The 23,451-nt window shown below is 44.7% G+C and overlaps 1 protein-coding gene across 2 annotated transcripts in view; it reads right to left on the reverse strand.

Moving 5' to 3' along the window:
- Window positions 1-19,186: 19,186 nt before the first annotated feature.
- The window catches only part of Slc22a15 (solute carrier family 22 member 15), a 61,782-nt gene continuing 57,517 nt past the window's right edge, over window positions 19,187-23,451 (reverse strand). The window contains exons 10-12 of one of the 2 annotated variants that reach the window (XR_002213789.2): window positions 22,445-22,521; window positions 20,609-20,797; window positions 19,187-20,321 (exon numbers count right to left, since the gene is read on the reverse strand). Coding sequence is in view for 1 of the 2 variants with exons in the window: in XM_020186478.2 (XP_020042067.2) it covers window positions 20,232-20,321; window positions 20,609-20,797; window positions 22,449-22,521 (352 nt within the window). In the remaining variant the exon portion in view is untranslated. The remainder of the gene's footprint in view (window positions 20,322-20,608; window positions 20,798-22,444; window positions 22,522-23,451) is intronic. The other variant, XM_020186478.2, reaches the window with a different exon arrangement.

Here is a 23,451-nt window from a genome sequence, read left to right on the forward strand (position 1 = left end):
CTTGCTCCCTTCCCTCCTTCCTCCCTTCCTTCCTTTCATTTCTCGCTCTCTCTCTCTTTTTCTCTTCTCTCTTTCTTTCACTAGAGCCTTGCTATGCTCCCCAGGCTGGCTGTCAACTCCCAGATTCAAGCAATCTTTCCCCTCCATTACCCGAGAAGCTGGCACTATAAGCACACGCCCCTATGCCTCCCACCCCAAAATAAACCTACCTCTTAAAATACGTGCATTAAACCCTTGTCTACGTGGTAGTTTACTGAAGCCCTACAACACGGCTTCAGAAGTACCGACTTCAGAAACGAGTCATTTAGTAACCACCAAAATGGACTTATATTGTGGGTTACTAACACTTTATGTTGCAGATGAGGAAAGTGAGACTATCTCTCTGACTCTAAAACCATTACTTTCATGATATTGATGGTGAGGACTTTGGGGGAACATTTTGAACTACTTTACGGCTGAATTACATTGAGCATCAAATAAATAAATTTAATGACGAATGCAAAAGAAAAGTTGGTGGTGGCTGGGCAGACCTTGTGTCCTGTCCTGGGTTTTGAAATGTAGCTGGCATGGCTTAGATGTCACATGACTTAGATTTCCTTGAAACCGTAGCGGAGATTTCAGCCTGACATCTCATTTTTCAAAAAATTCTTCCTTGAAATCAAACACTTCAATCACGAGCCAGTTCCTCAAAGTTGGACATCTGAGCCTCTGTTTAATTTCATCACAGCCCTCACTTTTGGGGTCAGTCAGATCCTTCCCCTTGATGTCTCCCAGTCCCTGACCCCATGTTTCCCATTCAGCTCCTAGCTTTGAGAAAACCCACCTCACTCACCTTTGTCCCAAGTTCACTCCAATGCCTTGATCGGTAGGCCCTCTGTGAGGATTTCTTGAATGTGCTTGGTGGAATGGCAGGTTCATGGTTTCCTAAACTGAATGGGAAGGACAATCCCCAAAAACACCCCAGAGACATGGGGACATCAACCATCTTCTCTATGACTCCATCTTCTGTCCTTTAACAAGGGAGCAGAATCTTGACAAGCTTCTGGAAAATACATTTCTCTATTGATTTAATTCTGGAGAAAAACATCTTTGTTTAAGTGGTAGGTGCTTGCCTAGTGAGCTTGGTCCTGAGTTCAAACCCCAGGACTGCCAACAAGCACAGCAAAACAAAACAAAACAGGGGAATCCTTTACTGACTGGAATCCTTCTGTGAAACAGTATATTAACCATAATTAACTCTCTTCCACAGTAGGCAGGGCAGAAGGGGCCAAGACCCAGCAATGCCATTTGTCAGCTGTGACCCTGGGGGAGTCAGTATCTCTTGGCTTCATTGTTTTTATCATCAGAGCAAGGATTATATGAGAATTGTATGACGTAACCACAGGATGCACTTAAAGTGGTAACAGGGTGCTTAGTCCCCAATGAGAGGTAGTGACAATATCTCTGTCCTCCTTCTCATCATCAAACAAAGAAAAATAACACACATTATCTCTTTAAATCCAGCACCTAGAATAAGGCCTATACATAGTGGGTGCTCAAGACATCTGATGAATAAATAAATGTGATTTTTTTCTCTGAAATAATCCCGTGGATACCAAAAACTGATTGAAGACATCTTTTGATCTTTTATGCACATCTATCTAAGGATGAACTTCAAGCTCCGTGAGGTACTTGAAACACTTTAAAAGGAAACAAAATATACAAATCCAAAGCTGTCTGTCCCTTTATTCTCATCTGTGTCATCTTGAGACACCTTTGTCAACTAAATTTGTTATTTATTCCATGTGACCAAAATAACACTCACTTTGCTCTTTGAGCAACATTCTTGGTAGGTCGCTGTTGCCCCAGGTCACAACCTTTCACCTTGCCATTCTCCTTATCAGCAGGCTGCATTTCAAGGCCCTCCCTCTCTGGCAGCCTGGATTGAGAAGGCCATAAATTCTTTCACTGTGAAAGTGCGTCTGCTATCCTGAGCTTCTGCTATGATATTAGTGAGCCAGGAGCCAAGGAATTCAAAAGCTTAATGGCATTGGATGGATTTTGTGTTTTTGGAGCTGTGTTTGGAACTACTTATCAACAAATAACTATCTTTCTTCTGGGGTGTGGCTGGCTGGAGAAATAAGTACAACCAGCCTGACAACTGTCCCCCCAGGCTTTATTCCAAATTACTTTCAGGAATTATTCATTCCCTGACAAATCAAAAGTGACCTATATTTTAGTTAACCTACGAGAGTCAGCTCTATGAGACCTAGCAAACAGAAAAATCTAAACATTGATTTAACACCCAGTGAGATATTTTTTCTTAATGTATTGAGTCTCAAATACCTGGAACCAAGTGGATGGCATTTCTGTACTTACTATATGTTATTTCTGTTCAGTGAATTATTTTAAGAAACATGAATATTGCAGCATTGATGACTAAGCCAGAAAGTTCCTTCAAAGAACACCTTCATAGTGTAGAGATTGCCTCCCTATGAAGACAGGGACGTAGTCAGTTTAAAACACACACATCAAATTTGTTTATTCTATACTCTGTAGGCTCAATGGTATTCTGGTAATAAGTCTGTAAGTATGCAGACAAGATTATTATTTAATAACCAATCCTTCTTTGCTTATTTCTGTTTTCAAGGTAGACATCTTAAACTATGTTTAAAAAAAGAATTCTCTTTTGGACATATTCTAATCCTAATTATAACCTTGCACAAAATGCTAAGATTGTGTAATGAGAAGATTAATTTGGAATGAGGGTCTTTCTAACAATCTACCTCAGAGCTAGAATATCCAGAGACATTTTCTCAAACTCATTTTGGGGAAGAGTATCCCTTTTGAGCATGTTACTAGATAGGCCAGTTAAAGTAACGCCTGGTGTTTGACACCCATTCATTTAAAAATTGAAGAAATGCCTACTGGTCTCTGCTATTATGCTAGTTCTTAGAATTACTAAGATGACTAAACACAGCTCATGTTTGCCTTGGAGCTCAATGTAGTAATAGAGCTTTTATGAAAGCGTGGTGAGACAGTCAGACATTCTTTCCAAAATATTTGAATGCTTATCACATGCTGGACCAATGCTCTGGGCTAGAATATAATACAAAAAAGAAAGACGTGCACCCTGTCTTCACAGAGCTGGTGGCCTAGTAAGAAAGACATCATCATTTATTAAATTACACAATAAATGCTATCATGGAAAAGTATAGATGCTTTAAGAGAATGTGATGAAAGTATAGGTAATAACAGAACCAATTTTTGTAAGGTAACTGTTGGAAATTAAGACACAACCACAGAGGCTGCGGGTGTAGCTCAGTGATAGGGTGTATGCTTAGTACGCAGGAGGCGCTGAGCATCAGTCTCTGGCATCAAAAAACAAAAGCAAAAAGATACAACAAATGAAACCCAGGAAAAAAGGCTTATGAGGCTTAAAGTCTTTTGTAAGCAATTTACTCTTCCAAATAGTAAGCAACAGTAAATCTCGTGGGAGACTTCAGAATGACGCCAAATGAGCAGAGACAATCAACAATAAATGCAGATTTGAGGCTGATACCCATGGTCTGGATCTGGCTTCTCGAGACCAGGGTTGTATCATTCCATTCAGTTTATGACATACATGGTCAACTCCTTCAGGTTCTCCTTCAGGCTGAATAAATAATGGCGCCCAAATCACCCACATTCCAATCTCCAGAGCCTATGAATGTTACCTTCTATTGCAAAAGGTACTTGGCATGTGATTAAGGTAAGGATCTCAGATGGGGAGATCAGTCTGAGTTATCTGTCTGGGCCGATGTAATCACGAGGGCTCATCTGGGAAGGAGGCAGAATACAGAGGGAGCATAGGCTCTGGTAACATGGCAGACACAGAAGCGATGATATCAGGACTGAGGAATGCTGCAGCCTCTGGAAGCAGCAAGAGAGCAGGAATGAATTTCCCCAGAAGAATCCAGAAAAGATCCTTGCTGACATCTTCATTTTGGGGGAGTTTTAAGACCCATTTTGTACTCTGACATCTAGAGCCATCAGAGAAGAAATCTGTCTTGTCCAAAGTCATTAAGCTTGTGTCAATTTATTACCATAGCAATAGGGAACAAATATAGCAACCTATTATTTATGAAAACTAGAAAGGCCCTTAGGAGTACGGAAAAGTTGGCTTGATTGGCATCTCCCAACTCCTGATCTTTCCTGCAGCCATTGTTCTGTGAAAGCAGTGACTTTTCACCCTCCTCATCTCCCTTGATTGTAGTGCCCACTCAGAATAAACTGTAACACAAAAGCTCATTTTAATTAATCATTCAGAATAGTATTAGAAGCAAACTGCTGCTGTCTGTTGATTTTCTTCCCTATCAACTTCAGAATTAAGTGTTCTAATCTGACTATGCTACAGAAGAGGTGAGCATACTCTAGGCATCACAATTTGTTTCGGGTCACTGTTTTGCTACTTATTATCAAGGAAATAGGAAGGGGGCAATGGGAGGGCTTAAAGCACTTGATAATCAGAGTGAATCCTTGTTTCCCCCAAAGTGTCCTCAGTGTGACCAGGAGCCCTTGGTGGAGTCCTCAGGTTCTCAGCATTTTTTTCTAGGTGCTGAAAGACTTAGAGGGGGTAGAAGGGTTGTTAGGCAGATAACACTCCAGCTGTAAACAGTGCAAAACATGTTCTCATTTCTCTTCTTTTACATTCACACTGGGCATTGATCATCCACGCCACCTGAAATAGCAATCAAGGAAGCCAATATCCTATATATGATTAAAAAATGCATCCATAATAATAAACATCGCTCTAGGAAGCACGTGAATCTGGTGTATTATCACCACCAAGAGCAGTGTAGGTTCAGTAATTTTAAAACCCTACTCCTTTCACATGACAGATACCAACTTTGAGTGCCCCCTAGTGGTGAGTATCTTTGGTTTGCTCTCTGGATCCACTCCTCAGGCTGGCCACTGCTCCAGGACACAACTGTAGACTCCATTGAAGGGATTCCTTTGTACCCTGGCTGATCCTCTGCCCACGGATTGCTAAATTACTTATTTCCAGTTTTACTTATTTTTTTGTTCACTATACACAGTCATTTCATTCATTTTCTTGGAGCTCTATTTTGAAGGAAAGAGATTCTGTGAAAATCAGTTCTATTCAGAACCAATTATTCTGCAAGGTCTAGACTGAGGTCCTTTTAATACTAATTTAGTTTCATCTGCCCTTGATATTTCCCAATAAGTAGGTAATCTCTTCTAATCTTTATAACTTGGTGGCTGAGGAGTTGTCTGGACATTTCCACAGAGGCAAAGCTCAGTTTTAGAAATTTTAGACAAACATGTGACTACACTTTCTCCATGGAGAAGAGGGATACTGATTTTTCTGGGAAGGGATAGGAGTGAGACTTCTATATTCCTGCCACAGAGTATCAGTCATCTTGACTGTAAAGTATGGCACAAAAAAAAATGAATCTCTTTAATTAACAAGTATAATCAAAGTCATTCACTAGAGAATTTAACCACAAGGCAACTTTGAGCCATCAAAAATTTGCTGACATTTTGTTCAACATCCTTGAGACCTACTCACCTCAATACATAGAACCCCAAGGCTTTTATTCCAACCTGTGTGTGCAAAATTGTATATGTACATTTCTCTACTAGATACTGAGTTGTATACATACGTAACTTCATTGTTTTATAACAACCAGTAATTCCACAGTAGACTTCTTTGTGCACTGCTCTGCGCACATGTGTACGGTAGGCAAGAGCTAAAGCAAATAAAGATAGCATATTTCACTCTTCCCCATGTGTTTTAATTCACTCATGAAACATGAAATGTCTTAGTGTGACACAGCAGTATTTTCTTTTTAAAAGTGAAATAAAAAGTACAACAGTTCAGACACTACGGTTAGTTATTGTTTCATGGAACTATTTCAGTTTTTTCTATGTGAGTATGTAAGTAAGGGTGTGTGTGTTTGTACTGTTCAAAAACTCTTTTCTTACCAAAAAAGTTTACAGAAAAATGTTCTGAAAACATTGTTCTATGATGCATGCATGGGGCAGAATTTCTGAGTCACAGAATTTGCAAATTTTCAACTTGATATTCTAGTAACAACCTGGTTGATGAATAAATTTATGCTTCTGTCAGGATGTCATAGAATTTGAGTAGCTATAATCTCAGTTACTCAAGAGGTGGAGAGCTGGCAGATTGTGATTTGAGGCCTGCCTGGGCAAAAAATTAGTGAGACCCTATCTCAGCAAATAATCCAGGCATGGTGTCAAACACCGGTGGTCCCAGCTACACAGGAGGATCATGGTCTGAGGCTGACTCCAGGCAAAAATGCAAAACCTGACGTGAAAAATCTCTAAAGACCAGGGGTGTGGCTCAAGTGGTAGAGCATTTGCCTAGCAGGTGATGCCCTGAGTTCAAACCCCAAAATAATAGTAATAACAAATGCTGTTGTTTACTTCTACTGCCTTTACAAAAACAGAGTCTTTTCCATTTGATAACTGTTGAAGAATATTGGCAGTAGATAATGTGCTCATGTATACACATGCTTTGATTAAATATTGGAAATCTCAACTGGTAGGTAACATAGTTTGTATAAAGGATTTTAAAAAGTATCCTTTTATTTTATTCAAAATTAAATGTCTGTCATTCTAAAAAGTGGCAAGGAAAATATGTGAAATCCTAAGATTTCAGGACCAAAGATCTTATTACTAGCTTGTCCAGAGTCTTCTCCTGCACAGTATGTTGAAAGAAAACAAGCTGCAGTTTCTTGATTTTCTCAGATAAAACCATGGCCCACAAAAAAACCAATACTTGTCTTTTGGCTACTTTCCAGCAATGTACATATTTTTTAATGTACAGCAATGTACACTCATTTTTAAAATGAGTGCAGGGTATGGTGGTGCACATCTGCAATCCCAGCTACTCAGGAGGCAGAGGCAAGTGGGTCAAGAGTTCAAAGCCAGCTCAGGCAAAAGGTAATGAGACCCTGTCTCAAAAACAAAATAAAAATTTAAAAAAAGGTCTGAGGGCATGGCTCAAGTGGTGGACCAGGTGCCTAGTAAGGGTGAGGCTCTGGGTTCAATCCTCAATAGTGCCAAAAAAAAAAGAAAGAAGGGAGGGATAGAGGAAGAAAGGAAGGAAGGAAAGAAGGAGGGAAGGAAGGAAGGAAGGAAGGAAGGAAGGTAGGACGGACGAATAAACAAAATACAGCAAATAAGAAGAAAACAAAAATTTCCGGAGCCCTGTTTAAGTGACCATAACAGTCATTGATGAAGATACTTTAATACATACATATTGAAATGCCATTGGTGATAATGTAATTAAAGTACAACTTTTCAGTAGTGCTTACTTCTTCCAACAGAATTTTGGCCTTTGGTCCATAGATTGGAAAGGTCTCTACAAAGGGGAAGCTTTCTTTAACTAAATAAAATGCAAGTGTTTGAGCTTTGGGGGAGTTTAATAAAGGATCTCAAAACAGGTCTTTTCTTTTGTTCCACAGAATGTGTCAAGATGTGCAGTAGCATCTTTGGCACATTACAGAACCTGCCAGAAATCACAGGTGATATGTGAACAGTTGTAACAAAGTTAAGGGGTCATGGCACAAAAAACCCCAAAACGCTGTGAAAATGTTAGAGTAAAATGTTTGACTGTGCCTAAATTCAAAACTTCTTTCTGTGTGATTGAACATATAACAAAGTTAAAAGCAGTGTATTAGGAAAAATTATTTGCTACTTCTATAAGAGACAAGAGCTAATATCCAGCATATATAAGGAATTCATGCAAACCAGAAAGAAAAGTTTACCAAAAACATAATTAGACAATTTACAGAGGAAAAGATGCTCAATCTCAAAAGAGGATCAGGGAAGTGAAAATTTAAACAACATTAAGATGTCAATTAAAATCCATGAGATTGGGAAAAAAATGACCCAAATTATAAAGTGTTGAAGCACCTGCCCCCAAAACAGTAATTATTAAACATTGCTGAAGGATTACTGATAAGGAAACCCAGAGAAATATCAAAGCTGGGGGAAATGATCAAAGACAAGTAAAGCCCTTCCCCTAGCTGGGGCCCCACATCCAGCTATCTTGCTAGAAACTGTGGATGGCTTTCGTCCACATCTGTGCTGACATGATAGATTGTAACCTTGAACAGCTAACTGCCACGTCTGCTTCTGTCCTCCTTGCTTGCTTGTTGTGCTTTTCTAGATATAAAATCTCCAGCCATCCTGAGCTCGGGGCCTGCGCCATTTTGGAGATATCCTTTCCTCCAACCACCTAGGTTTGAGTCTTGCTCTTGCTGGTCTGGTGATTTTCCCCGCAACATTTTGGAAGCCCCAGCAAGATATAGACATCCACACCCCACTGGGCAGCGGGTCCCAGCCCCCTGGCCCTGTAACCTGCGGAGGTTGCTGGAACTGGGAAGTGCAGCACCCCGGATGTGATTCCGGGGTCTCCTTCCAGATGACTGAAGGAGGCTGTGGAGCTAAGGACCCGGCCCTCAGATTGGTGGAGTGAAACGGAAACCTGCACCAGACCAGGTAGGAACCCCTGGGGTAGTCAGTGTAAGGAGCCATCACAGACTGATCCCTGCAGGGGACCAGCTGAGCCCTGATGTGATTCCAGGGTGACTCGTTTCCCCTTCCTCTGGAACCAATGTGATTTGGTCAATTGGGTTTAGAGCAAGTAGGATTTTAGGGGAAATAAAGAGGGACTGATTGCTTTAAACGCTGAGTGAATGGTGTGTGAGTGAGTAGCTTGACTCGCTTGCATTTCAAGCTTGAATCTGTGTCTCCATGGCTGGGCATTCTTGAGGTCCCCTAAAGGCTACGGAGTCCAAGTGAGCTCATCCTGCAATTTACGGTGATTGACATATGGACTATGGTGGGATCAGGCTAGCACCTAATCGTTAAGTCACCCTGTTGGGCTGAACCCACTATGGCTAAGTCACACCCAACCTCATTGTTTGGGGTTGCAACCAGGCGAGCAACTGTGTAGCCTCACTGAGAAGCACCCCCCCTCTTTGTCTGTCTTGCAACATCGGCAATTATCAGCACATATAAAATGGGCTCCTCTGGGTCAAAGCGCCCGATGGTGCTCCAGACTATGCTTGCTAACTTTGGGCTTCTCAGGTGACTATGGGGTTAAGATGAAACCGGCTAAGCTTCGGAGATTCTGTGAATTGGAATGGCCCCCCTGTAACACAGGATGGCCAGCAGAGGGCACTCTAGACTTGGCTATTATCGCCCACATCAGGAACATAGTCATTGGAGACCCAGGCCATCCAGACCAGTTTCCTAACATCAACTCCTGGTATATCCTGGCTGCCTGCCCACCTGACTGGCTCTGTTTTCATGCCCCCCAGAGGCACACAGCTGTTTTGGTTAATGACAAAGTAAAATAAAAGAAATTTGGGGTACACCACACCTCCAAATCTGAGTCCTCAGATCTGCCACCATATGTCCTTCCAGTGTGCCCAGCCACTCCAGCCTCCCTGAGGTCTGAGTACAAAGCAGGGGACATAATGGAAAGGAGGAAACATTGGGCCCAGACCCCCACCCATGTCACCAAGCAGTTCCCTCATTATACCCCTCTTTGCCTCCAACGACCCTAAAGGAATGGATGACCCACTGGGGAAGGTCACCAAATTCTGGGAGGCTAACAAGTAAGAAAGAAGGGGCCCCAGCAGCAGTGCTATGCCCCCTCCATCAGGCTCCCTGGCTGCTTCTACCCCAGGCAGATGGGTCATACTTGGCTGGACCCATGCAATATGTGTATCAGCCATTCACTATCATCGCTCTCCTGAACTGGTGACAGCACACCCCAGCATACTCAGAGGAGACACAAGCTGTGATAGAGCTCTTAACCAACATCATGCACAGCTACCAGCTCAACTGGGATGATTGTCGTCAACTCATGTCCACCTTCTTCACTTCTGATAAGCACTGACAAGTACACTAGGCAGACAGAGCCTGGCTAGTCACACAAGCTCCACTGCAGACTGCAAATCCAGAGCAGTGGGCAGATGAGAGAATCCCAGACACTAGACCAGACTGGGACCCCAACACTCCAATCCATCCAGCACATGAGACAAGCTATCCTGGAGGAAGCCCACCAGAGGGCACGAGGAGCTACCAAACTTGCCGGGGTCTGTGAAGTCACACAGAAGCCTGATGAGCTGCCTAGCTAGTTCCATGACCGGTTATGTGATGCCTACCATCGGTACACCCTATTCAACCCTGAGGCTCCCACAAACCAATCCATGATTAACACCGCCTTCATCCAACAGTCTGCCCCTGATGTTCACCAAAAGCTGCAGAAGATGGAGGGCTTTGCAGGTGCCAACATTGACCAACTCATTAGCATAATAGCCTAGGTGGTAGCAAACCAAAAAGAAATGGCCAAAAGGAAAAAGGAAAAATATTTGAAAAAAAGACAAAGATCCTGGCAATGGCCCTCAATGAGGGAGGCAGAAAGACTGAAGGCCAGAGAGGGGGACCCAATAGGAAAGAACAGAAAGATCCTCTTGGGAAGAACCAATGTGCACACTGTAAGGAAGAAGGATATTGAAAAAATAAATGCCCTAACAAGGGAAAAAAAGGAAAGGTGACAGTGGCTGCCACCAAATCCTAGGAAGTCTACAACCTAGAGACAAATGCAGCCTGGGGAAATGAGTCTGACTGAGGGTGACCAGGCTCCCTTTTGATCTGCCCTCAGGAGCCCATGGTCAAGATTGACATTGAGGGCTGCCTAATAAACTTCCTTCTGGACACTGGGGCAGCCATTTCTACCATGACCACATCAACTGGTCGTCTCACTAAGGACTCAATCACCATTATAGGGCCACCGGAAACATTAAGAAATACCAGTTCTGTGAACCCCAAGAATGCACAGTTGGCAGACACTGGGTCAGACACTGATTTCTGTACATGCCAGAGGCTCCAGGCCCCCTTCTGGGAAGAGACTTACTTTCTAAACTGGCCACCACAGTATCTATGGACCTGGGACCGCCTAACATGAGTGCCTTGTTGGTGCTAACCCTGGAAGTTAGTCTTGAAGAAGAATGGTACATACACACTCTGAGGGACAATAAACCTGTCAGTCCTCATCCATTCCTAGCTCATCTCATGGAGTGATTCCCAGGCATTTGGGACCAAGATAAGCAAATCAGGCTGGCAACAGGACACCATCCAATATTGGTCACCATCAAACCAGGAGCCAACCCAGTGCACCAAAGGCAATATCCAATACCCCTAGATGCCAAGAAGGGAATAGCACCACACATCCAATGCCTGTAAGACCAGGGAATCCTGAGAGAAGCACAATCAGCCTGGAATACCCCCTTACTTCCTGTCAAGAAGCTAGGGTCCAATGATTATCAATCTGTTCAAGACTTGAGCTGGGTCAATGAGGCAACAGAGACCACTCATCCAGTTGTCTCCAATCCGTACACCTTGCTGAGTTTGATTCCACCCACCACCAAGGTGTTCACATGTCTGGACCTTAAGGATGCCTTCTTCTGCCTGTGACTGGCAGAGGTCAGCCAGCTACTGTTTGCATTCAAATGGGAGGACCCTGACATGGGAACAAAAAAACAATTGACCTGGACTAGGCTCCCACAGGGCTTCAAAAACTCCCCCTCAATCTTTGGGGAGGCCTTAGCTCGGAACCTAGAGAGCTGCTGACCGAAAGACTGCACCATCCTCCAGTGTGTAGATGACATACTCCTGGTGGCCTCCACTCCAGAGGCAAGAAAAACCAGAACAGAGGAGCTACTCCTACTCTTACAGGAAGCAGGATACAAGGTCTCACTAAAGAAAGCACAGATCTGCCATAAGGAGGTCATATACCTGGGGTATCACCTGAACCGAGGTAAAAGAAGGCTAGGAACCAGGAGAAAAGAAGTGATCCTCCAGTACCTGTGCCCAAAGTCCTGGAGGCAACTGAGAGAGTTTCTGGGTGCTGCATCTTCTGCTACCTATGGATCCCTGGATTCTCGGCTAATGCTGGGCCACTCTACATGGCACTAAAGGGGGACCCCACAGGACCATTACACTGGGGCCCTGATCAAGAGGATGCATTCCAAAAACTTAAACAGCACCTGGGCGAGGCACCAGCCCTGGCTCTCCCAGATGTCCCTCGCCCTTTCCCCTTCTACAGCCATGAGAAGGGAGGCATAGGACTAGGTGTCCTGACCCAACCACAGGGGCCATGGAATCGACTGGTAGCCTACCTGTCAAGAAGCTGGACCTGTGGCCTCAGGTTGGCCCCCATGCCTCCGGGCATTGGCAGTAACAAGTCCTCTTAATACAAGAAGCAGATAAACTGACTATGGGACAATGCATCATGCTCCCGGTCCCCCATCAAGTAACTTCTCTGCTCAACAGCACCGCCAGTCGGTGGATGACTGGGGAACAAGTGACCAGATATCAGGCTTTATTGGGTGAGAATCCCCAGGTGCAAGTCCAAGCAGTGAGGACTCTCAATCCCACCACATATTTGCCAGAAGAAGAGAGGGAGCCCCTCCACTCCTGTGAGGAGATTTTAGATGAAGTCTTCTCTCCTTGGCCTGACTTAGTGGACACTGCGATTCCCAATGCTGACCTGGAGCTCTTCACTGAAGGAAGTCGGAGCCTACAAGAAGGAGATTACCAGACTGGGTATGCAGTGACCACCATCACACAAGTAGTGGAACATGGACGGCTGTCAGACCATTCGTCGGCTCAATGGGCAGAGTTATATGTTCTTACCCGGGCCCTCCCCATAGCAGACGAGAGGACAGCCAGTATCTACACTGGCTCACATTACGCCTTTGCCACTTTACATGTCCACGGGACCATTTACAAAGAGAGAGGCCTACTGATGTCTGGGGGTAAAGAGGTCAAAAATAGCCAACAAATCCTGCAACTGTTGGAGGCAGTCTGGAAGCCCTGAGCCATTGCAGTCATCTTGTCTGGCCCATTCTAACCGACCAGACAAGATCAGCCAGGGAAATGGATTAGCAGACAGAATGGCAAAGGAAGCAGCCCTCCTAGAAAAGTCCAAGAAAAAGATGCTACTTCAGCCAAAGTATGCTTTGGCCCTGTCCTCCTGGCCCGGCCAGAGTACAGCCCATAAGAAAGAGAACAGGCCCATAAAACAGAGGCTAAAGAAAACTCAGAAGGCTGGTTCATCACCATAGAAGGAAGGATCCTAATACCAGAAAAGGCAGCTGCAGGCCTGGTAAGGCTGGCACACGACATCACCCATTTGGGCAAAACCTCCCTACAGGGACTGTTACAAAAATATCTGGTCATTCCTCGATTGGCGACTCTAACTCAGTTGGTCAGCAAGGTTTGCTTGCGCTGCACCCAGTGCAACCCAGGACATGGGCCCAAGCCCCCGCTACTCATCCAGAAGAGGGGAGTCTACCCATTCCAACACCTGGAGATGGACGTCACTGAGATCCAACCAAGCAAAACTTACCGGTACCTTCTGGTGGTGGTCTGCACTTTTACAGGCTGGGTGGAAGCACATCCCACTTACACAAAAGGCTGCAGAGGTATCAAGAACACTTGCCAAGGAAATCATTCCCTGGTTCGGGGTACCTAGCAGCATTGGGTCAGATAATGGGCCTGCTTTTGTCATCAGGTGATCAAAGGAATGTCTCTTGCAGTTGGCCTGACCTGGGACCTGCACACCCAGTATCACCGCCGGTCATCAGGCCGAGTGGAGAGGATAAATAGAACTATTAAAACAGCACTGGCAAAACAATGTCAAGAAACAGTGCTGCCCTGGCCATATGTACTGCCCTTGGCCCTGTTCAAGATCAGATGCACGCCCAGAAAATGAGGCCTCTCCCCTTTTAAAGTCCTATATGGACAATCACCCCTGGGCAGGCTGGAGATCTTTGAGTATGGCCAGATCGGCCTCCACAGGTTCCTAAGAGGCTCAATACACACCTCTAGGGAGACTGCTCAACACCTAGGGCATCCAGAGCTGGCCTCCATGACCCTTGAGCCTTTATACCCGTGGAGCCTGGGAGAGTGGGTTTGGGTCAAAACCCCAGTTAGAGGACGTTTAAATCCCCAATGAGAGGGACCTTACCAAGTCATTCTAACCACTCCTTTAGACCTTAAGTTTGCAGGACTAAAGCCGTGGATCCATCACACACATGCTAAGCCAGCAGAGGATCCAGGCCAGGGGTGGAGATCTCGAGCCAACCTCGACCAGCCATTCAAACTGACCTTGACCTGCCATTCAAACTGACCTTGACCTGAGGAAGCTCTGATGAGGCATCAGACAGACTTACTGACCCTATTGAAAACTGTGATCATAATGACTGACACACAAGTGAGGCCTCCAGGCCCTACTGGGATCTTTCATAAGCTAATATGGGAGGTCAGACTCTTGGTAGGACAAGAGAGAACAACATTAATTAACCACACCACTTGTGCTGTGTCAGGCCCTTGTGTCATCTCCTTTAGGTACTGCCTAGGCTCGGAAGTCAGAGCAATAGCTCACTTAGGGCCCACCACCCTGGCCTGCTCTGGCCAGTTCAAAGATGGCTTATCCAATGTGTATGGCTGAATACCTCGGATCTGGAATGACTGGGGGGGCCTTCATGGTCCTTTTTACAATACTGGTCATGTGTTGATTTTGCCTCCTCAGGAGCTTGGGTGGCAGTCCCCACCAAAGGCCAGGGTGTCAGTATTCAGAGGCTATCATCAAACAACTACAACAAAGAGGAGCAAGCCAGGGAACAAGGCGAGGGAAAAGGAGATCTTTTCCAGTTAACAATAGATGAATCTCAACGGTGGGGAGCTAGGGTCTTTGGACTGGGATGGTTCCTCGAATGTAACTGGAAAAGTCAAGTGGTTTTAAAGCCCCTTAGACTTGAGATTAAAGCAGCAAATCACTCTCTCCCAATCAGTAAAGCCAACTCTCTGGACCCCTGGGTGCAGGAGCAGATCCTCCCTCCCTCCTTGGATGGGACTAATCAGCCCCGTTACACCCTGACACCCCTCTCATTAAGATGATGGCTCTACAAGTGAACTAAACAGAACTTTCTCAAAAGAAGAAATTCAAATGGCCAAAAAACACATGAAAAAATGCTCACCATCTCTAGCCATAAAGGAAATGCAAATTAAAACCACACTAAGATTCCACCTCACCCCTGTTAGAATAGCCATCATCAGCAACACCACCAACAACAGGTGTTGGCGAGGATGCGGGGAAAAAGGAACCCTCTTACACTGTTGGTGGGAATGTAGACTAGTACAACCACTCTGGAAAAAAATTTGGAGGCTACTTAAAAAGCTAGCCTCGATCTACCATTTGATCCAGCAATACCACTCTTGGGGATATACCCAAAAGACTGTGACACAGGTTACTCCAGAGGCACCTGCACACCCATGTTTATTGCGGCTCTATTCACAATAGCCAAGTTATGGAAACAGCCAAGATGCCCCACCACTGACGAATGGATTAAGAAAATGTGGTATCTATACACAATGGAATTTTATGCGGCCATGAAGAAGAACGAAATGTTATCATTTGCTGGTAAATGGATGGAATTGGAGAACATCATTCTGAGTGAGGTTAGCCTGGCCCAAAAGACCAAAAATCGTATGTTCTCCCTCATATGTGGACATTAGATCAAGGGCAAACACAACAATGGGATTAGACTATGAGCACATGATAAAAGCGAGAGCACACAAGGGAGGGGTGAGGATAGGTAAGACACCTAAAAAACTGGCTAGCATTTGTTGCCCTTAACGCAGAGAAACTAAAGCAGATACCTTAAAAGCAACTGAGGCCAATAGGAAAAGGGGAACAGGTACTAGAGAAAAGGTTAGATCAAAAAGAATTAACCTAGAAGGTCACACCCACGCACAGGAAATCAATGTGAGTCAATGCCCTGTATAGCTATCCTTATCTCAACCAGCAAAAACCCTTGTCCCTTCCTGTTATTGCTTATACTCTCTCTACAACAAAATTAGAAATAAGGGCAAAATAGTTTCTGCTGGGTATTGGGGGTGGGGAGAGGAAGGGGGCGGAGTGGGTGGTAAGGGAGGGGGTGGGGGCAGGGGGGAGAAATGAACCAAGCCTTGTATGCACACTATGAATAATAAAAGAAAAAGAAAAAAAAAAAGATGATGGCCCTAGCAAACAGCAGCCATCAACTAATACAGCAAAGGTACAGACTGCTGGGTTTGTCTGAGGGCCGGCCAAGTGTTATATGCCGGGGTGGCCTGGCTAACATATCAGAAATACATAGGCTAGGCCTGGACAACTCTACTCAGCATGACAATACCTGCCTCACAGGCCCGGCTATCCAAATAATTGGAGAAACTAAATGCTTTGGCAAAGGGAAAAGCTGCACTAATTTGGTAAAAGGAGCCAAGGTGCCCAACAGAACTTACTTTGCCTGCCAGAGCGGGATCCATACCTGTTATCCATGGGGGGACTGTGCCTTAGTTTTCCTAGTCCTGGACCTGGACATAATTCCCGGGGCTGAAGTTGCTCAGTACCTGAACCAGCAGACTGACAGTCCCACCCGCTTCTGGCAGGACCCCATCCTCCTCCCCGTACTTCTGGGAGTCGCCCTGGCAGGAGCAAAGGCTACAGGGGCTACTGTCATTGGTCTCCAACAAGTCCAGCATAGCCAGCTATCTGAACAAATCTGTGAGGATTTAGGATTAGTACAGAATATTGTCACCCTACAAAATCAGTTAGACTCACTAGTAGCTGTGGTCTTGCAAAAGCACAGGGGCTTAGATCCCATCACTATGGAAAAAGAGGGAATTTGTACATTTCTAGAAAAAGGATGTTGCTTCTATACAAGACAAAAAAACAGGATACATTTTGGAGTACAGGGTGGAGAAGCTGGGCCCCATGGGTAGCCTCCCCCAGCCCCGGCAGGCCCACTCACTGAGTTACTCTAGAGCCTTGTGTGATAAACCTCGCCAGGTTCATTCACAACTGGATGGACGCTGTTAAATTACAGTTAGTGAGAGAGTACAAAAGATTGCCCCTAAATGACTTTCCCAAAACGGTCATAAGGGATTATGATGGATAAGAGGAGGGAATGATAAGGAAACCTGGAGGAAGATCAAAGTGGGGAAAAGGATCAAAGACGAGTAAAGCCCTTCCCCTAGCTGGGGCCCCTGCATCCAGCTATCTTGCTAGAAACTGCAGATGGCCTTTGTCCACAGCTGTGCTGACATGATAGATTGTAACCTTGAACAGCTAACTGCCATGTCTGCTTCTGCACTCCCTGCTTGCTTGCTGCTGCTTTTCTCAGTATAAAAACCTCAACCACCCTGAGCCTGGGGTCTGTGCCATTTTGGAGATATCCAGGTGCTGGCCCTGCTAGTGGGCCTTTCCTCCATCTACCTGGGTTTGAGTCTTGTTCTCGATGGTCTGATGATTTTCCCACAACATCATCTAGAAAGAAAAGTTAGTAATACATCTGACAGGAGCAGCTGACAGCCTACCCAGCGTTATTAAACAACACATATCTAACTGCATCCCGCCCTCTTTTCTTCCTTCTTCTAGCTGGGAACAGGGGAAACTGAAGGATAGAATTAACTGGACCCTCATTTATTTGGCCAGAAGCAGTAGGAACCCCAGTGTTAACCAGAGGTAGATTCCCAAATAGTCTCCACAGTGAACAAAACCGGAACACTGGTGTCTCTCTGGAAACTGAGCATATCTACGGGCCCAGCTTCCACTTTCTCAATTTTTCATTGCTCTTAAAGGGAGCGTCAATGGCGGATGGGGGTGTTGAGGAAAACCGTGCATGTGCAGGACGCAGGCTCTGTGCAGGACTGTGGAGGCTTGAGGCCTTTCTCCTATAACACTGCTCAACTTTCCATAAACACGCTGCCTTTTCACAAATCTAAAAGTCTCACTGTATTACTTCAGTTATGCACATTCACTTTTACCTTGCTTTTGGATGCCATTTGCTTTTTGGGAAGGCAGATTTTTCACAAGTTTAAGGGCAGGGAAACACAGAACTGAGGTAAGGCAGGGCTGACTGAGCTTCTCCGCATTCACTGAGCTGAGGGACTGACACGTGCAAATTTAAAATGCTTGGCTTTGAAATTTCTTTTGATTTTAATTTATGATTTTTGATTACACGTGATCAAAACCGCAGGCAGTAAATCTGCAAATGAGATAGACTTACTACATACATATCTATATGTGTGTGTGAATATACATGTATGTATATGTGTGTATATATGCAGGTATGTATATAAGTGTGTATATATATGCATAAAGATTATTTCCTTTTTTTTGGCAGTACCAGGGATTTTGAACTCAGGGCCTCATGCTTGGTAGGCAGGTGATCTACAACTTGAGCCACTCTACCTGAGACAGGGTCTCAGAACTATTTGCCCAGGCTGGATTAGAACCGCGATTGTGAGCCACTGGTGCCAGCACATTATTTCATTTATACTTATTTATTTATCTCTTGCAGTACTGGGCTTGAGCTCAGGGCCTACACCTTGAGCCACTCCACCACCCCTATTTTGTGACGGTTTTTGACATAGGGTCTCATGAACTGTTTGCCAGGACTGGCCTTGAACTGTGATCCTCCTGATCTCTGCCTCCTGAGTAGCTAGGATTACAGGCGTGAGCCACAGTAATCCTTAATTTTAAGTACTTGATCACTTAACAAGAGCTGAGTGTCTTTTGTAAGTCCTTCCTTTCTTCTCCCAGTGGTGGGCAGATCTCTTCTTTCTAAAAAAGAAGCAGGATTCTGCAATTTGTGAGTCAGACCTGCCTGGGACTTGCAAAAGCAACACAAAGAAGGAATTCCAAAAGTCCCTGATGGCTAGAAACAGCAATATTTATTTGTGTGGACACCCCTTAATGTGTCAGTGATCTGGGCATGAAAAGAAAGAGACAGCAATGGAGAGGGCCCAATCCACTATCGAGGGTTTAAGGAACGTAAAGATACCTTAACAAATACAGAGATGCAGGTGGCATTGTGCAAACCAAGAACTCAACGTGGAAGACACCAGCCAAGATCTCCAGAAACATCCACTGTGACCTCTCATGAAATGGAAATTCTGAAAGCACAGACATTTCCCTGACTGGTAGAGTGACCTAGAGGAATGCCACCTAAGCATACTCCTCTTTGACACAGTAAATAGGAGTTAAATTTCATGAGAAATAGATGTTTTCAGCATGTGATTTTAAGAGATTAAGTATGCTGTTGAGTCATTGGAAAGTTGGAAGTATTTAATGAAAACCCAGCATTTCTTACACAATTGCTGTGCCTTCCATTCTCACTAAACAGATAGGGCTGATGTAGGGCAAGAAGAGTTCAAGTTCTTAAATGTTGTCCAAGTCCTTTATGGCTCAACACTGACAGCAAAACAAAAATTGTGAAAGATAATCATTTTCCTCCCTTATTAAAAACTGCACCTTTTTTTAAACATCAGGTACTATTATAAACATGTCACTTCCCTCTCCTTTTACAAAAATTTATTGGCTACTGCCCATGACCTGAACTTATTCTTCATACTAGAACATCAGAAGGAGATTGTTCTGGAAGTGCTTACAAGTGGGAACGGAGGAAATCACACAATTTAAGTATCAAAGGGAGCTATACGTCACTGCCACTCCTCTGAAAAATTGTTCCAGAGCCTCTGGTTTTTACTCGTGAATCATCTTGGGGACCAAAGGCACAAGGAGGCGTGTCACCCACCAGGCTGAGAACCAAGCTGATGACTCAAATTTCATCAGCAGAGGCAAAGGTGAAGCGCCTTGAGACACATGGGTGGCCTCTCACAGCCTTTCCTTGGATGCAAAACAGAAATGCTGACATCAACCTGCTCCAGAAGATTCCTGGTGAGGAGGAACACATATTCAGGCAGATGACAAATATGGTATAAAGATTAAACCTTACAGAAAGTTTAGCCAAAAATGGTGAGGAGATTCACCTATCTGCTCTTAGATCATGAGGAAAGAAAAGCAGCACAAAGTTCTAGCCACAAATCAGCCTCCCGCTCTGGAATGTGGACTTGAGCCATGCGGTCCAGACGTCACCATGCTGAGCTGAGTTTGAATTCTGGACAGTGATGTTCTGTCTTAGGAAGTCTCTTCTGTCACTTCCTTTGTGCCTGAAAAGAATTAGTCCACTCTGAGTACTGTCTGTGTGCGTTCAATCTGTCTCCCGGCAGTTCTCTTAAGACTCCCGGGAGAACCTGCTGTGGCCAGAGATTCTCCCATGATCCATTGCTCCTGAGCAGGAATGTGGTTCTCTTCACTTGATCATCTGAGTCTCTTCATCTGCATCATAAAACTCTTCCTCTTCCTCACTTTCACTCCCCAAATTGTTTTCCTTGTCTGAGGGCTAAAATGGGAAAGGAGAGAAGGTCAGTGACATGATGTCATCGTGTCCCCAAATGAAACTCACCACCAAGCTGTTCAGCTGGCAAATGTATTTTGATGACATCTGTGTCCCCTAGGGAGTAACCCTCAAGTGTTCTAAAAAAACTACTGAGTTATCAACCATCTTTATTTTTCTGCAAAGCAGCTGCCATCGGGTGTCACCTTTGTTTTAGTTCAGGACATTACTGTTTTCAAAACTGTCATCGTCTTAGTGGAAGACATAAACAGTGAAGGTCAATGTTGTCATACCTGAAGAGGGCTCAAGGTCTGTAAAGACATTGTTTCCTCCCCCAGTCTCCGGTACGAGTACACCTGAAGGTCAGAAAACGTCTCCAGCAAAGGGCTGTTCAGAGTTTCTGGCAATAACAAACTCAGGAGGCCGGAGGTCAGGCCAGTGGCTCCAAACACGATGTAGGGTAAAGACCACTGCACATACTTCTGCAGGGGTGGGGAGTGGAATGAAAACAAGTAAAACCTCAGTGTCATTTCCTGAGCAGACGACGTCACAGTCTTGTGACTGAGAACTGTCATGCTTACAGTCCAGTCTGTGTCTTCCTACTAGCCCACACTATCGCGACATTTTCCCTCTCAGAGAGCATCGCTCTGACAAACTGCAGAATGATTCTTCGTGTGTGTAGAGATGGGACTTGGCAAACCAAAAAGCAAGCAATATGGAAATGGGGGCTGTCACATGCACAGGTGGGTATCGTGGGAGAGGAGCCCATGGTTGTATCTGAGCAGAGCAGGATCCACACGGCCAGACTTCACAGGAAATCTGGCATCCACCTTCCATCCTCAGGAAGAGCTCACCATGCAGTGATCTGCACATGCTCTTCCCACGAGAGGTACCCCAAATTGTCCATTCTGGGATCAACCAAGCCGTCCCAATACCACAAATGAGAGGCCCAGGGATGAAAGAGACTAAAAGCTCTGAAAAGAAAGACCCTACCAAATGCATATGGTTCATACACTACTTAAACTGACCATGGTAAGGGGCTGGTGATGGAAGCAATGGTTTCAGAGATGCACGAAGTACTCTTGGGAAAAGTTACTGCTTCCTTCCAATACAAACAGGTCCAAAGACAACCCCAAAACAGTTGCTTGTGGGATTTGGCTGCTTTGGAGTCATTTTGAACTGATTAACATTCTAGAATTCCTGGACATGGAGTGCTAGGCTCTATGACCTTTTGGTTTGGGCTTCCAAATTTTGTGGGTGCTATATTCTGTGGGTTTCCCCTTGAACATTTTCCCCCCTTAATTTTTCTAAAGTTTAGAGCTGATGGATGAGAAGGAAAAAGCATAGGTGAGATGTCTCTTCTCTCTCCCTGCATGCAAACACAGGTCCCAGCCCTGGGGGAGGGGAGTGTTGCTGAAGCAAGATGACACAGCCTTTTTCCTCCTCCTAGGAGGAGCCCTACATCAAATCTTTGAAAGTCACCTTTCAAAAAGTCCTGGCTGGAAAGACACAGATCACACCAAAGAAAGACTTGTGTGGAGCCCTCCAGGCTCTTTCGCACAATGGGAGTGTTTTATGGCCAGGAGGATTTTAAAGTGGTCATTTAGTCTGTCCCCTTGATTTGGACCTGCAAATATGCACAGACACATTGCTAGGCCTGCTCTTCCTCCAGTTTTCTTTTTCAAGTGGTGTGCTTTTGGGGAGGACACTTACGCTGTTTCTGAAGCATCTTTAATACCAGGGTGACAACAATGCCTACCTCATCTGGCTATTTGCAAGGTTACGTGCAGTAATACGTGCAGAGTGCCTAGCAGAGAGCCCAGCACACAGCAGGAGCATAACAAATACTTATTAATTGACTAACTTATGAATGGAAACAGGAAGGGACCCCCACTGGCACCAACTGGCCCTCCAGTGAGCACACAAGAACAAAAAGTCAGAGCCATCAGGTTAAAAGCAGCTCAGTCTATCCGGCCTGACAGAGTACTGGGTTCTTCCTCTAAAATGCACAAGGCTCACACTGGTGTCCACTGATCTTAAGTGGTATCGCTCCATTACCTCTTTCTACATAAAAGCACAGGCATTTCCAAAGCAGAAAATCAAGAAAAACAGAACAAGGAGGTACAAACCAACCAGTGAGGGGACGAACGGAGCAATTATCCCACCAACACGGGAGAACATGGAACAAGTTCCGAGCCCAACATTCCTGAAAGGCATAAGAAAAGGTAAAAATAAAATAAAATAAAATAAAACCAGTAAGTTCTAGAGGGTTGATTTAAAGATCCTGGGACAGAGGGCATATCGGGTGTAGAAGAGTAAGTACATTCCAAAATGGAAACAGGACCTGATGGAGCAGTGCTGCCTGCTAGAACTTTCTAGTGCTGGAAATGTTGTATAATTACTCTGACCTCTGTGGAAATCACTGGACACATGACCCTACCTATATTTGAGATGTGGCTCCTGGGGACAAAGGGCTGAATGTTTAACTTCTGAGATTTTAATTCATTTAAATGGCCACGTGAGAAAATTAACTACTTCATTAGACAATGCATTTCTACAGGATGATGCAGAAATGAGCATTTGAATACTTCTAATCAAATGTTCTTTTGTTTTGAGACAGGATCTCAATATGAGCTCAAATTAGCCCTAAATTTATGATCCTCCTGCCTCAGTTTCCCAAGTGTGGGGACTACAGGCCTGCACCACCATGTCTGGCCCTAATCAAATATCCTTATGGGTTTTTGTCTTAGGTCTCTTATCAGTTAATATAGCCACGGAGAGCCAGGGCTTTATAGTCTGAAAAAACTGCCCACTTATTTAAACTCGGTGAATTTACTATTAAAAATTCAGTCATATAAGTAGGAATTGACTGTGTGTACACTCAGGCACCCAGAACATGACTGTCGAGGGGAGTGTAGGCACAAAAGAGGTGGAGGGAGCTAGAGAGAATGGTAAAGGTTCTAGATGGGGTGTCATACGTGACTCAGGCTCAGCCCAAGCGTTAGTAACGTCCACATTTGCTCTCAGAAGTGTCCTAGTTTGGACACCATGTCATTGGAGTTTTATAGCCAGTAGGCAGACAAGGAGGTTGTGGAACAATTGGGAAATAAGAAGACAACAGCTGATCATCTGAGCT

Source organism: Castor canadensis, chromosome 12, assembly GCF_047511655.1.
Source record: "Castor canadensis chromosome 12, mCasCan1.hap1v2, whole genome shotgun sequence".
NCBI lineage: Eukaryota > Metazoa > Chordata > Mammalia > Rodentia > Castoridae > Castor > Castor canadensis.